The sequence below is a fragment of the Peromyscus leucopus genome, chromosome 10, assembly GCF_004664715.2.
Source record: "Peromyscus leucopus breed LL Stock chromosome 10, UCI_PerLeu_2.1, whole genome shotgun sequence".
Classification (NCBI taxonomy): domain Eukaryota; kingdom Metazoa; phylum Chordata; class Mammalia; order Rodentia; family Cricetidae; genus Peromyscus; species Peromyscus leucopus.
In genome coordinates this window covers 22517135-22531668 of record NC_051071.1, presented here as the reverse complement: position 1 = coordinate 22531668, position 14534 = coordinate 22517135, and the positions used below count along the sequence as shown (strand labels likewise).

Here is a 14534-nt window from a genome sequence, read left to right as displayed (position 1 = left end):
CCTTTAGTTCTCCAGAGGTCCCGTGGGTGCTGAAGGAGCAAATTGGACTGTCAAGCACTGGGGATGCATCGTAGTAGGAGGGCACCTGCCTAGCACACGCGAGTCCCTAAGTTCAAAGTGCAAGAGGAGGGTGGGGAGGGGAATGCGGTCTTGAAGCGTGCTTCCAATTGACCAGCAAGGCAGCTGTTGCACATAATTGGCCCCCAAGCTGTACTGAGACACAGCTGTCTTGTTCTAGGGCAGTATCTGAAAGGTATCCTCCTCATGTGGCTAATCAACCCCTTAAACAAAAGGGAAGGCTAAGAACATATGTGTACCACCTTCTGAGGGCCTGATATATACTCACTGAAAAAATCTCAGCCACAGTGTTGACTTTCATGTATAAAGTGTCCATCCTTCACAAGATCAGATCAAAAGCTAGAGACAGACCAAAACTGACAAATTTCCCATTGAGAAACTATAAGTAAAATACTTGTTTTGGTCTTGCTGATACTCGGGGCTCTCTGTTCAGAGGTGTTAGTGAGTAGTGGCCAAAAGCATTTTCAGAAAGGGTGCTGGTCAGCTTGAGATGTTCACCCTGCAATCGGAATCTCTGGGTCAGCTGGCCGGAAGGAACTGTCTGTCAGACTCTTCTTCTAGTGGGAGGTTTGCAGGAGGCTTTGGGGGAAGAGAAGGAAATAGTCTGTTCAAAAGTGAATAAATAAATGTGGACTCTCCAGTGTTCAAGAGCTGTGCCTACCCCTGCCATTGGCAATGTGGGAAGCCTGCCCAGCTTCAGTTGGCTACACTACCCCTGTTCCACCTCATAAACAATCATGTTTATGAACAGTCAGCTACTTCTTCAACATAACTGTCATACCACCATCACTAAGGGCACTAAAGAGGCTTCGTATAAAACATTAATGCCCTTCAGTGCATTTGTCTTGCATGCCATAAGGTTTCTTTAGAACTAAAGAGAAACATTACTCTTCCTTCCGTGGAAGTTTCTTGAGAGGCAGATATAACCCGGTGGGTTCACCAACTCTCACAGCCACAGAAAGCTTACGTGTAAAACTTAGACACCCTAAGCCATCCCTATCTATGCCCTGGCTTCTCGGGGCATGAGAATGCTGGCATCTGCTACTGCAGTGTCCAGGAGGGAGAAGAAAAACAAACAGAAACTACTGACAGCAGGTTTTCTAAGACATCTCAGAAAGGTGAGGAAGAGGGATTGAAATGACAGCCTTGTGTTTTTCTTACATGGGGCCCAGCAAGTGTGTGTTATCCAAAAGTAATCAAGGGCTAGAACACGCATGGAGCAGAAATGCTGCCATCAAGGAATGTAGGTATTTCTAAGGTTGTGATTTGATATATGAACAGAAGCAGTTTCTAAAAATGATAAGTTCCATGTATAATATATGTGGAAATTATATATAGGGTGAATTTTTTTTTAGTAGAGGTTTGTCTTCAATGAAAGTTTAGCTTTAAAATTAGGCAAATTTGGCTTTTCTGAAGGGACCCATTAGCCCTCAAATTACCCATTGAAATAGACCTGGCACACCCAGTCCTAAGAAAAGCAAATGTGAAGGTAATCTTGCTCTTGCCTCCTGTGATACGGTGGAAATTAACATGGAGGTAAACTACTGTGACGGACACTCAGCCAGTCTAAGGCCTATAGTAATACATTCCTGAAGAGGAGCGAACCTCAAGTGAATCGCTTTCCCGCTAATTCATCTAAGGCTGTGCAATGAAAATTCCCTTAGATAGATACCTGATTAGTGAACCAAGTTCTGGAATACCAAATTGCCAAAATATGACTGCCTGCCTTGATTTAAAAGCGGGTGGGGGAGGGGGGCAGGGGGAGGGGAGACGTAATGAATAAACCCGCCAGGCACAGATCTGGGAGGGTGCCTGATGTTTGCTACATACTTTCCCCAACAAATAGTGACTAAGACCTCATATGCTAAGCTCTTCAATTATAGGAAAGATAACTTCCAGAAAGGTGCATACCACCCACTGAATCAGTCTTGCCTAGTCCTTCATTTTAAAAACAGGAAGAGATCCCACACACACACACACACTCCGAGTTTGCTCATGGCTGACTCCACAGTCTATCTTCGTATATGGGAATACACAAAGCCACAGGTAGAAATAAAGACACTGTGTAGCCAACTAGGTTTGAATAACTAGACAGGATAGACAGGTAGAATGTATCAGCAACAGTCTGTGCTCTACATTCCTACATTTACAGCAGGTAGTTAGAATACACCCCCAGCCTCAAAGAAGCTGTGGGTCACTCAGAATCTTGAGAAAATACAGGTTCTAATTCAGCCCCCAGGAGAGTTTGGAGAGCAGGCATTCCTAAGAAGTGCCCCAAGAACACTGGACGTGGATCCTGGAGCATGATAAGTCTCTGGGGACACTCTGTTGAGGGACAGACAATGAGCAGAACCACCAGTGTGGCCTCTCAGTTATGCAGGCTGTGATGCCCCGGGGGACAAACCAGGGTGTCTCTTCCCACTGCCCATGACCCAACCATCGGGACCCATGGCTTCCCTTCCCCTTCTCTGGTAAACAGAGACTGCAGGGGCGAAGTTCCAGCTCTGCTCCTCTCCCTAAGTCAAGCTCCACTGCTGCCATTTCCTACATGGTTCGTGGGCACCAGTGTGTCACTTCCCCTCGGGTGCCCAGTTGGCTTCATAGCTGGTTCAAGTGTCACAGCCTCCGTGTCCCCACCAGCATCTTAGGGTGAGTGTGAGAATTGTTCTGAGGTGGTAGGAAAGCGGCAGGAAGTTGTAGAGGGCCCCGCCCATAACATTATTATTCTCAACAGTAAAGAGTGACCCGAGCAGAATAAAAGACTCTGGCTCACTGTGGTCCCCAGCCCAACAGGCGCTGCCACGGGCGTGGTAGCTGCACATCTATTCTTGTATCTACCTTCTGCAGACATGCCCTCCAAGGTTCTACCAGTTTAAAAACACACACACACACACACAAAGATATTATTTATTTACCCAAGTAAGTTGTCTAAAAGGTCTCAAACATTGTGCAGAACACCTCTTTATGAAAAGTCTAGAGTGTGGGATGAAAATTAAATTTAGAATGTGCAATGTCTAGTTCCTCATCCCAGGTAAATGTAAGTAGATACAAGCTTAGAGAAACTTGAACTCAGATACAGTATCAGGCTGTTGTCCTTTGGGAAACAGGCCATGATCACTGGCAACAGAGAGGGACATGAACTGTGTCTTGCTGTGCCAGCTCTTTGGACACATTCCCTTATGTGTAACACCTCTGTTGAGTGGACTAGTGTGTGGTCCATTTGGGGAACGTGGTCTTCAAGACTCCCCACCATGGGCTATACATTCATGCCCAAGCAGTTAGAAACCAGTGGATTCACAGTAAGCCTGCCTTACTTTGCCCTGTGGCAGGGATTAAGACACCAGGCAAGCAGTCCCTATGAAGATGCATGGACTGGAGTGAGAAGGCGGTCTCTCTAGAAGGGCAATGTGTCTCCTGAACAGTTTTTTGTTTGTTTTTTGTTTTTGTTTTTGTTTTTCGAGACAGGGTTTCTCTGTGTAGATCTGTCCTGGAACTCACTCTGTAGATCAGGCTGTCCTCAAACTCACAGAGATTCGCCTGCCTCTGCCTCCCAAGTGCTGGGATTAAAGGTGGGCGCCACCACCGCCCAGGTCTCCTGAACATTTTTGTGACATGGGCTTTTCCACACAGCCTGAGGGCCTACCCTCTCAGAGTAAGAGCTGAGCTGTGGGATTAGGCATGTTCCCGTTCTGGAGCTGGGTCTTCTTCATACATTGGTCCATTCATCCAATTGGAGTTGAGCACTTTGTGAACACAATGTCAGCTGAGTGTGCACTTGGGACTGGCAGACTTAGTGACAGTTGGTGAGCTACTTCAATTATCCCTCTCCAATCTCTTTGACTTTAAACAGCATCGTTCTGTTCAGCTGAATCTAATCCAAACAAGAATTTTGGGAAACACTGAATACATACTGATTAGTATCAAGACCCCTCTGACTGGCCTACAATTCGTTAAATGCCACTGTAAATTAGTTTTAATTTTTGTGTCTGCACTGCCCACTGAAAAAGACTCAAGAGGTAATTAGGAAATTCAAGCGCCAGTATAAGCTTTAAAACATCGCCTGGCCTGGGTTTTATAGCACAGCCTGAGCTCTTCCTCAGTCACCATGGTAAACAGTCTCTTCTCCATTACCCAGTTGGGAAAATGTTAATTAGGTATTTTTAAGAGAAACATGTCTCGGGACACATGTTTTCATCCATAATGGTCTTTTAAATGTAGCATCTGTTCTTCAGAAGAAGCTTTTATGAGAAACCCGACAAGTCATCTTCCCGAGAGTTAAAGGCTGAGTTAGTACTAAGACCTGTGACTGCCCAGCAGGACAGTCACACACTCCCTCTTCCTAAGCAGTCGTTCCAGCACCTTCTCCAGACCCAGGGCGTAAGCTGCCGCTCTTGACACTGCAGGGGCGCTAGCTTGACTAGTTCAGTCACAACCGGAGTGGCCTCCTTGTAAGACTCCTCCAATGGCAGCGAAATCAGTACCTGAAATAGGACTTGTCCAGTCTGGACATAAAAACGAACATGAAGGGTTTCCACGTTGTGAAGAAGGGAACAGGAGGAAGTCTCCAGGCGGCTCCCAGTGCAGGAGCCTGGGATCCCCTCCGGAGGACAGGCCGTAGCTGCCCTGGTTCTTCTCATTTTATTCAATCTTTTTCCAATCTCCCTCTCACCCTCACACTTTCTCTGGCTGTCTCTCTCCTGATTTGCCTGCTTAGGGACAGACAGGTAATGGAGAAGAAATTGAAAGGGAAAATACAGGGAAAATGTAAATGAAAAGAAGTTATTATAACTGTTATAATGAAGTGCCTTTCATTTAAATATAAGAATGTAACGCTGAAATGAACTTGTGATCCTGAAATGCATTTTTAATGAGTTTCCTTTTTATTTTGCTGCTTCAGTGGCATATTTTAAAGACCCTTTGAAAAAAGCCACATTAAAAACCCCACCAAATGCCACAACACGCAAAATTGGATATTGGTTTATTCCAAAACTGCTGATCAGGAAGAGTGACTCCTCATCACAAAATGTTGCAGTCACTTTATTTAAATGAGTTTGAATTTGCATTGTGATGTGCCATTCTGATTTAGGGAAAAAAAAATTAGATTTTCAGATCAAATTGACCCAGCCAGTGAAGCGTTAAGCAGCTGGCAGGTTGCGTCTAAAAGCCTCGTGTTCTATCAAACCTGCAGCCGGTGGAAGTCACCAAGCCCACGGGAAACAACTTTCTTGCGTCCGTCCTTCCTGAGCAGCCCTCGCTCCTGTTCTCACCAGGCTCCCCTCTTCCCTTCTCGCCCAGGTGAACGGCCTTTCCAGTGCAACCAGTGCGGGGCCTCCTTCACGCAGAAGGGCAACCTGCTGCGCCACATTAAGCTGCACTCGGGCGAGAAGCCTTTCAAGTGCCACCTCTGCAACTATGCCTGCCGCCGGAGGGACGCCCTCACCGGCCACCTGAGGACGCACTCCGGTAGGTCTCCTGGGCATGGCAGGGACGCCAGGTCCTGGCCATCTCAGTATAGGGGCCCTAGATCATAGGCTCCATGTTCCCAGTCACGGCCCTCTGGGGGTGTTGGCCTTCTACAGGATGACCTGCTTTCCCCCACTGAACCAGAGGAAATGGGTGGGGGAATGAACACAGAAGGAAGCCCCACCTCCTTGGTGCATTTCAGAAAAAAAAAGCCTTCTCCCTCCCACCACATCGGGTAAGTGGGATTTTTCTAAAGGGCACTGCTCATGCCCTTAACTTTCCAAACACATCTCTTTAGTTTCATTGCTACGACACACGTATCACTGGTTCGTGTGAATATGTTGAATAGCAGCAATAGACATAATTTTCCTTGCAAAGAGGGCACAGACAGGTTGGTCAGAGTATACCAACCCAGGGCACACTGCCCTAGCCAGAGAGCAGTTCCCATGCCAGAAACCAGCAGAGGCTTTGATGGGACTGGCCAGTCTGGAGCTCTCAGCAAACTCCAGGCAGAAAAAAAAAAAAAAAAAAAAAAAAAAAAGACAGGATGTCCCAGACACTCTGGAGTCTCAGAACACAATCTACAATAAATGCTGGACAACTGTCAAAACCTTCTCAGCCTGTCACACAGACTTGTCTTTGATTAGATGATATCATCTTCTGCCTCTTACTCAGTAGCCCCACAAGCCTCCAGGTCTGAGAGAAAGAGACTGTGTCCAGCACGTGTATTATGTTTGCTTGAAAGGTAGTCAACACGATGTAACGTACACAGGTTGCCCCTGTTCCGCCCTGTCGCATGGTGTCATGTGCTACACTGGCTTTAGGAGCACCAGGTCGCTGGGCTTTGTCCCTGCCCTCAAAGGATGCCCTGTCTTAACCACCCATCACTCTGTCGTTGCTCAGTGGTTTCTCTGAGCAGCGGCTGCACCCTTAAGGCAGTAGCTACGCAGGCAGGAACTCCTCAGTCCACATCCTTCCCACGGCTAACCTCTTCCCAAACAGGAAAGATGCAGTTCGTGGTGCAAATTACCCATCTCTTGGCCCACATTTCCTAAGCCCTTCAGCAGCATCCTATGCACATGTAGCATGGTAGAGCACACCATAGGAGTTCCAAAGGAGGAGACAGAAAAGACAGTCTGTCCCAGCAGGAGGATCGGGAGAGATCCCCACCGCAGAAGGGCTGGAAAACATGTTCAGCCCAAACTGAGTTCACTTTTGAAGAACTCTAAACACGTGAGAGTGGAACATGACTATGGTGCACATTTTAATGGGTGCTGGCCAGAACTGGTTTTTCTAGTTAGTGGTCCCCTCCAGATGGGCACTCACCAGACAGCTGTAGAGAAGGGAAGGAGCCAAGGCCAAGAGTCATCTCCCCTCTAGTCTGCTCTCCTCCCTGACTGACAGTGACCATGCAGGAGACTCACAAAAGCTTATAGCAGAAAGCTATGGTTGCGGTGAGTTTCTTGGCACTGCCAAGAAGGTGCTACCCTCCTCCACTGAGGAGCTGCGCTCTCAGGGGATAAGGCAGGGGATCAATGCTTCCCTGTCCTAGATGAGACACTATCTCAGACCTGGGATGGGTTTTCTGCAAGAAATGAGAAGAACTGATGGCTTCCTGAGATGGGGTAACATTGTCTATATGTATTAGTGATGAGTATGTGCGCCCCACCAAGTGAGGGTGGTGCCAGGGAGGGGGTGATGTACAGACCTGTGTGTAGGTGTCAGGTGTGAAGATCATACAGTCCACGCCATGCTAGCAGGTGACTAAGAGAAAGCAGCTGCCCATCTATCATTTATGAAAAGTCACATAAGCACAATTGACAGGCACCATGCTCTCAGATTGGCAGCAGCCCAGCTTCCCAAGCCAGCGGAAATGCAAAGACTTACTTTTAGGCTGACACCAGCATTATCACCCTTTAATTCCTGGTTTACAATATAAATCTTTTCTACATCGCCATTCTTAAGCTGTAAGGTGGCAAGATGAAATCTGGTGAAACTGTTGCAGGATTGTGTTTTGCTTTCCATGCTTGCCCATTGCATTGGAGGCATAATGGTTTCCTCCTCTCAGTGGGGCTAATGATGTGAGCAGTTACATAAAACAGGTGGTGGGCTCCTGACAGGTTATCTCTGGCACAGGATCACCAATGAGCTAGTAAAGACAGCCATCATAGACCTGGGGTGTTGATGACTGTATTGTCTGAAAATGCCCTTGATGCCACAGTTCTGGGAGAAAAGAAGAACTGTGTTTGCTCCTTCTTTCTTTACTAGATTACAAGACTTCAGCCTTTGTCTGCAAAGGCTAGCAAAGGGTAACACATTTTCTTCCTCTGTGAATGGCCATACTCATATTCCATTAAAAGGTGAGATCAACCATATAGCTTTCCCTAGCATCTGACAGTGGACTGAGGCTCTAGACTCCAGTATGGTAAGGGAATTTGTGCTGATATTGGGGTTAGTACTTCTTTGGAAACTCCAAGCTTTGTTAGAGACAGTTTGTTTTTTGTGTTCTAGCTGAGAAAAAAAAAAAAAAAAACACTGAGACAAATCAGACACCATACCATTTATACAGGGTGCAATCATTAAAGTTATAAACTTTTCAGGAAAGGGCATGGAGTAGGTATTTACATTGTATTAATTTCTACAAAAATAGAATATAAATATGTAATTTGGGGCAGCATTCATTCCATACTTCATCATTATTTCCTAATGTTTGGGGTGCATCATTATCTCTCAACAAAAATTCTATAAGGACTGGAGAGTTGGCTCAGCAGTTAAGAACACTGACTGCTCTTCCTGAGGAGCCAGATTTGATTCCCAGAACCCACATGGCAATTCATAATCATCCGTAACTCCATTTGCAGGGCATCTAACTCCCTTTCATGGCCTTTGAAGGCAGGCACTAGGCATGCAAGTGGTACACAGATATACACGCAGGAAAAACATCTGTACACTTAAAATAAAAATCTGTTTGGAATTCGGTAGCTGAAGCTTTGTTTTCCATGAGAACTTCTTCATAGCATCTGATCGCTTAGAAAAGAGAGAACTAAGCCGGGCGGTGGTGGTGCACACCTTTAATCCCAGCACTCGGGAGGCAGAGGCAGGCGGATCTCTGTGAGTTCGAGGCCAGCCTGGCTACCAAGTGAGTTCCAGGAAAGGCGCAAAGCTACACAGAGAAACCCCGTCTTGAAAAACCAAAAAAAGAAAAAAGAAAAGAAAAGAATAGAAAAGAGAGAGCTAAGAAACCTCAGCTGTAAACCAGTTACCAAGCATTCCTATTTGCATGGCTTTGTATCATACTTTGAAATATATTAAGTCCTGTAGCATGAGAAATGCAGTGTTGACATGGGGGTGAAAAATCTATATTCCTCATCAAGTAATTGGAGAATATTTTCTCTAAAATTTGTTTTTACTGAAGTCTTTAAAAATAGGTGTCATGTGGACCCTTTGCTAGTCTTCACCTGAAATAATACTCAAAGGAAAAAAAAAAAACAGGGAAGGCTAAACTCACATAGGACAATATTGTTCCACATAGAAGCCACTAGCCATATGTGGCACTTGAGTTTTAGTAAGTTAAAATTAAACAAAATTAAAATGCCTGTCCTCTGTGGCACTAGCCAAACTTGGAATGTCCCATAGTCCCATGTAGCTGGTAGTTACCACATTGAACAACACAGTGAATGCCACGCTGAACAGACATGAAGAGAACACTTAGAGCATTATAGTGAGTTTTAATGGACAGGGCTGATCTGGGAGTTTTATCATCCTAGTGTTCTCTGGGGATAAAACAGAGAGTTTCCACAGGCTCCAATGCATTTTCCTATGCAAAATACAGTGTATATTCTCCATGTACATGAAAATGCAGTTTGGTTTATCCATATCACTTTTCATTTTGTATTTTCATATTGTATATTCTTAAGTAAGATAGTATGTACTACAAATGTAAAGTACATTTGTATGATATAGAAAGATACCATTTGGAAATATTCATTTCATGAAAGCCTTTTCCTGCCATGGTTTCTTAGAGACGTTGAGTGACCTCATTTGGCCTCCTGAACTTTATTATCACTTTATTCCATTAGATGTTGTCCCAATGAAGGGTCGAACCTGGGCAGAGACCCACCCTGGAGGTGATCTCTATAGTCTCCTCAGGTTTCTGTCACACTGCGGCCCTGCGATGGTTTACTTTTTCCCATCACAGGACACACTTCAGTGGTTTAGAAAGGAGTTTGGTAGTCAGAGTGGTGGGTTAAGAGACAACTAGAGTCATGAATTCTTGGTGCCATCAATGAGTCACCTGGGCATTAACCTTTTTTAAATTCATTCATTTTGACTCAGTCCATAACAGTCATAGCTCTCAGAGAGTACATTTTTTTAATCTTTTTTTTTTTTTGTTATAACTGTATTGCATGCATTCCCATTACCCAGAAGGCCAATATGTAATTGGAGTCTTAAACTCAATTGTGTTTTCTGCAGTTGGTAAGCCTCACAAATGTGGATATTGTGGCCGAAGCTATAAGCAGCGAAGCTCTTTAGAGGAACATAAAGAGCGCTGCCACAACTACTTGGAAAGCATGGGCCTTCCAGGCACGATGTACCCAGGTAAGCATGGAGGCTCCCTGCTGAGCTGGACCCCTCCCCTCCCGGCACCTGGGTCAGGACGGGGCTCGGTGGCAGGTTTCTGGCCACGCTGTCCAAGAGGAGCTTTTTGCCCAGTAGTACTGCAGCTACACAAGGGACAACTCATTGTGTTCCTCTACTTTCTGTGTTCTCAGTGACCAGACGTAGCCTGTCCTAAGACCTCCCTTACCAGTAGCAGCCCTAATAAGATTCTGTGTTATGGGGTGTTTTTGGTTTGGGGCATTTTTGGGGGAGGGAGTGATTTTTAAACCAAGAGAAATTGGCTGGAGCAATAGATATGTGATACAGAGCTTGCCTAGTATGCAGCAGGCCCTGAGTTTGATCCCCAGCAACACACACACACACACACACACACACACACACACACACACACACACACGGGGGGGGGGGGTACTAAAAATAAGCTAGAATAGTGTAGTGATTGCTTCTTTGCATTTAAAAGTCCAAATAAGATGTGAGTCTTGGGCTGGAGAGACGGCTCAGTGGTTAAAAGCACTGACTGCTCTTCCAGATGTCCTGAGTTCAATTCCCAGCAACCACATTTCCCAGCAACCACATGGTGGTTCACAATTATCTATAGTGGGATCTGATGCCATTTTCTGACATAAAGGCATACACGCAGATAGAGAACTCATATACATAATATAAATAATTTTTTTTTAAAAGATGTGAGTCTTTTTAAAAAAGAAAAAAAAAACTAGCTATTCATTGAGGTCATCAAAGGAGAAGTGATGGGCTGGAACTTAGGGTGACTTTGGGTGTCCGTACTGGACAGATGAGGGCAGAGCTTGCTGGAAACCCCTGACTGTCATCGGTACTGAGGCTGTGGGAAGAGTGCCGGGATGTACACTAAACTCTACCTTGTTGTGAGAATCAGTTTCGCCCTGAACTTCTGGTGTGTCCTGACTGCTGGCCAAGTGATTGATGGCTTCATGCTCGAGTTCTTTCTCAAGAAGTGAGAAATGACTCTAGCAAGAGGCAGCGATGTGACCTCAGCACAGCCACAGAGGCAGACACCAGCATTTAATCACACTGGGTTCTTCCTGCCTCTGCCTTATGCCACATTAAGATACACAAGACGATCATAGACCCCTGAGCCAGTGGCAGCCAGCTTTCCATCGCTGTAATGGGTGTCTGAGACAACCAGTTATAAAAGGAAGACACCTCTCCCTGGAATTTTGAAGATTCCAGCCCATGGTTGGTCGGCTACCTTGCTTTGGGCATACCATGCTGGAAGCATGGGTATACTGAAATCCCCTGCCTGGGAGCGGGGCAGAGGACGGGTGGTGGGGGGGGAGATATACTCACAAGCCAGGAAAAAAAGAGAGAAAGAAAAGGCTGGGCACCCATGCTCCTCTTTGAGAACAGATCCCAGTGACTTAAGGACCTCCCCCAAGACTCCACCCTCAAGGGTTCCAGGACCTCTTACTTGGATCACCCTAGAGCCCAGGACTCCAACATTTGGGCCTTTGTGGGCCACTCCAGTTCCAAACTGGAGCTGCCAAGGCCATATTTATTTTACCCCTCCAACACCTACCTTGTAGACACGGAGTGAGTGCTGGGTTAAGAACCTTGGCATTGACAGGTCCCAGAAATGAACTTTAGTGTAAGTCCTGCCAATAAACCTGTACATTCTTGTTCATCTCCCTCTCCTGACCCTCCATGTCCCTCAGGTCACTTCATTAACTCCCCAGACTTATTTACATTGAGCCCATTAAGTAAAAACTGCCTAGCTCGAGAGATGTAAGAAAAAGTTTGTTTTTCTGAACAAAGTTTTCTTTAGTAAAATGATTGAGGTCACCTGTTACACTCTGCTAATATCATCATGGGAAAAAAGAACTTTCTCCTGGGCCTCACGTGCACAAAAGACAGAGAAAAAGTGTTGAGCTCAGAGGTATGGTATGGTCTTACCCGAGAGATGGGGTGCCTGGGCTGGTGACTGAGCCTAGTTCATGGAGAAGGAAAGACATGTATGTAAATGAGCATATTAGCTTGATAGAGCACATGTATGATGACTTTCAGAATTAGGTTTTATGACTTTCTGTACTTCCTCCAGTTAATCAGACTGTGGGCTGAACGTTGAGCTATTTAACAAGATGCATTTATAATCCACCTCTAAAAGACTATGCAGAAGTCATATTCAACTAGAAATGCAGGTTTTAAATTGGCATTCACAATGGCAGTGAAGATATAAAATGCTAGGGATGCTGTTGGCATGAAGAGTACAGGGTAAGGGGCAGAAAGCTACCTGGTTGTCCTGGGCAAGGAAGAAATGTAGAAGATGAAAGAAGGAGAGAGAGTTGGTCCATCCATGAACACCCTCCCAAATCTAGGCATGGTTAAAACACAAAAATTGTTTTATGCATCTTGTTAGCATTTGGTAGTCATTTATTATAAAATCTATCTGAAAAAAATAAATCAGAAGATTGGCAAGACTAGAGTTACATGAAGATGTAGCCCTGGCTCAAGGAACTCTTTTGAAGAACATGGAGATAAGCCAGCATAGAACTGGGTAAACCTAGGGTAAATCAACAGGAGCTATCTGAGAAGGAAAATGCACAGGACAGAAACAGTGTTGGAAGAGCTGATTTAAAAAGCAGGAGCTGATCACTTTACATTTTCAGCTCCTTAAATAGTAGGGTGCATTTTGGGGAATGAAGGAATTACAGTACAGAAATCCCTCCCGTGCAAACTAGAAGGCAGCTGGGTGAGATTATGCAGAAGACAGGCTTGGACCTTCACTAAGGGATAGGAAGAGTTGTTATAGAGAAGGAGATCGGGGCTGTAGAGGTGGCTCAGAGGTTCAGAGCATTGACTGACCTCCCAGAGGTGCAGAGTTCAATTCCCAGCACCCACGTGGTGGCTCGCAACCATTTATAATGAGATCTGGCATCCTCTTCTGGTATGAAAGGGTACATGAAGGCAGAACACTATATACACAATAAATAAATAAATCTTTAAAAAGAGAGAGAGAGAGAGAGAGAGAAAGAGATGGATTGAACTAGCCCATATTTCTGCATTTCCCTTCATGACTGCTAGGCTCCCTACCCTGTGTGATGATTAGGAATTTGCTGTGTGGATGGGAACTGTTCCCTATACAGTTGTGACTTCAGACCCTTCGATCGTTTCTAGACCTGATGATATTTGGTTCTCAAGGTTATTGTTAGAGTTGGTTAAGGCAATCTTGAGAAAGGACCCTCCCAAGTGACACAGTTAATTCTCTGTTGTCCAACCTTGGATGGTGGACAAGTAACTTGCTGTGGGGTTGAATAGGTGGAGGATGGGGTGTTAGGTAGTTAGTCCCTGGGTCTGCTGGAAGATGAGAAGTAGGCTCTTGCTGGCACTTTACTAATGTGAAGTTGATACTGGATACAGCAGCATCTTGAAGTGCAAGCATATCTAAACTAGCTTTTCTAACTGTCTTTGACTTCAGTCATTAAGGAAGAAACTAACCACAGTGAAGTGGCAGAAGATCTGTGCAAGATAGGAGCAGAGAGGTCCCTTGTTCTGGACAGACTGGCAAGCAACGTCGCCAAACGTAAGAGCTCTATGCCTCAGAAATTTCTTGGTAAGAGTTAAATGTTTGCTGTCTCTTAACTTACAACTATGTGGGTGTTCTAGACTCAAATGAAAATTATCTGAAAGTAGAGGGAGAGAAAAAAATCTCCCTTTTTGAAAAGAAAGTGATAAGATTAATATTTCTTAAATATTGAAGTTTTTCTCTAATGATTTCCTTCAAACTCAGAAACCTTTCACCAGGAATTAGATAGGATTTCATAGCATCTGGAGCCCTTGGTGTGGTGTTTCTGTGGCCACTCTGATGACAGGTAGATCAACCCTCACAGAGCTTCAAATCACATTTTTCCAGGAAGCCTATGCAACACTCCCCTCTGTGAGGGCTAATGGGAACCGAACAGAGAATGGCCCCTCAGAAGTTCCAGTGATGGAGTATTGCAGCTAGATTGCTGTTTTGACCATTGACCTGTCCTTGACACTGAGGAATAATGCAGAGTGAGCCCTTGTTCCTTGAACCTCTGTTGCCTACTGTAGACATAAACAAGTGTTTCCTGCCCACCAGCTGGGGCAGACACTGTAAGGACACGGACAAAGTTGAGGCAGGTGCCTCAGTAGAAATCTCTAGCCTCAGAGATAGGCCTGAGGTCAGAACAGAGATGTTCATTAACTCTATGACCTTGGGAAGATAAATCAACCTTCCCAAGCTGGGTTCCATGCTTTATGTGTCCCATAGAGCAATGGTGAGCATAAAAGGCCCCTACAGCTGTGAAAACTTTTAGAAGCCCTCAGTGTGCAGGTCAGCTACGATCATGGTCAAGAGAGGAAAGCTATGTCCAGGA

At 45.2% G+C, this 14534-nt stretch overlaps 1 protein-coding gene across 20 annotated transcripts in view; it reads left to right on the top strand.

Annotated features, from left to right (window-relative positions):
• Positions 1-14534, top strand: part of Ikzf1 (IKAROS family zinc finger 1) — a 96180-nt gene that overhangs the window by 68320 nt on the left and 13326 nt on the right. For 10 of the 20 annotated variants that reach the window (XM_037208981.1, XM_037208975.1, XM_028882970.2 and 7 more), the window contains 3 exons: positions 5374-5541; positions 10015-10140; positions 13613-13747. In XM_037208981.1, coding sequence (XP_037064876.1) covers positions 5374-5541; positions 10015-10140; positions 13613-13747 — 429 coding nt within the window. The remainder of the gene's footprint in view (positions 1-5373; positions 5542-10014; positions 10141-13612; positions 13748-14534) is intronic. The other 10 variants (XM_037208973.1, XM_037208976.1, XM_037208987.1 and 7 more) reach the window with 5 other exon arrangements.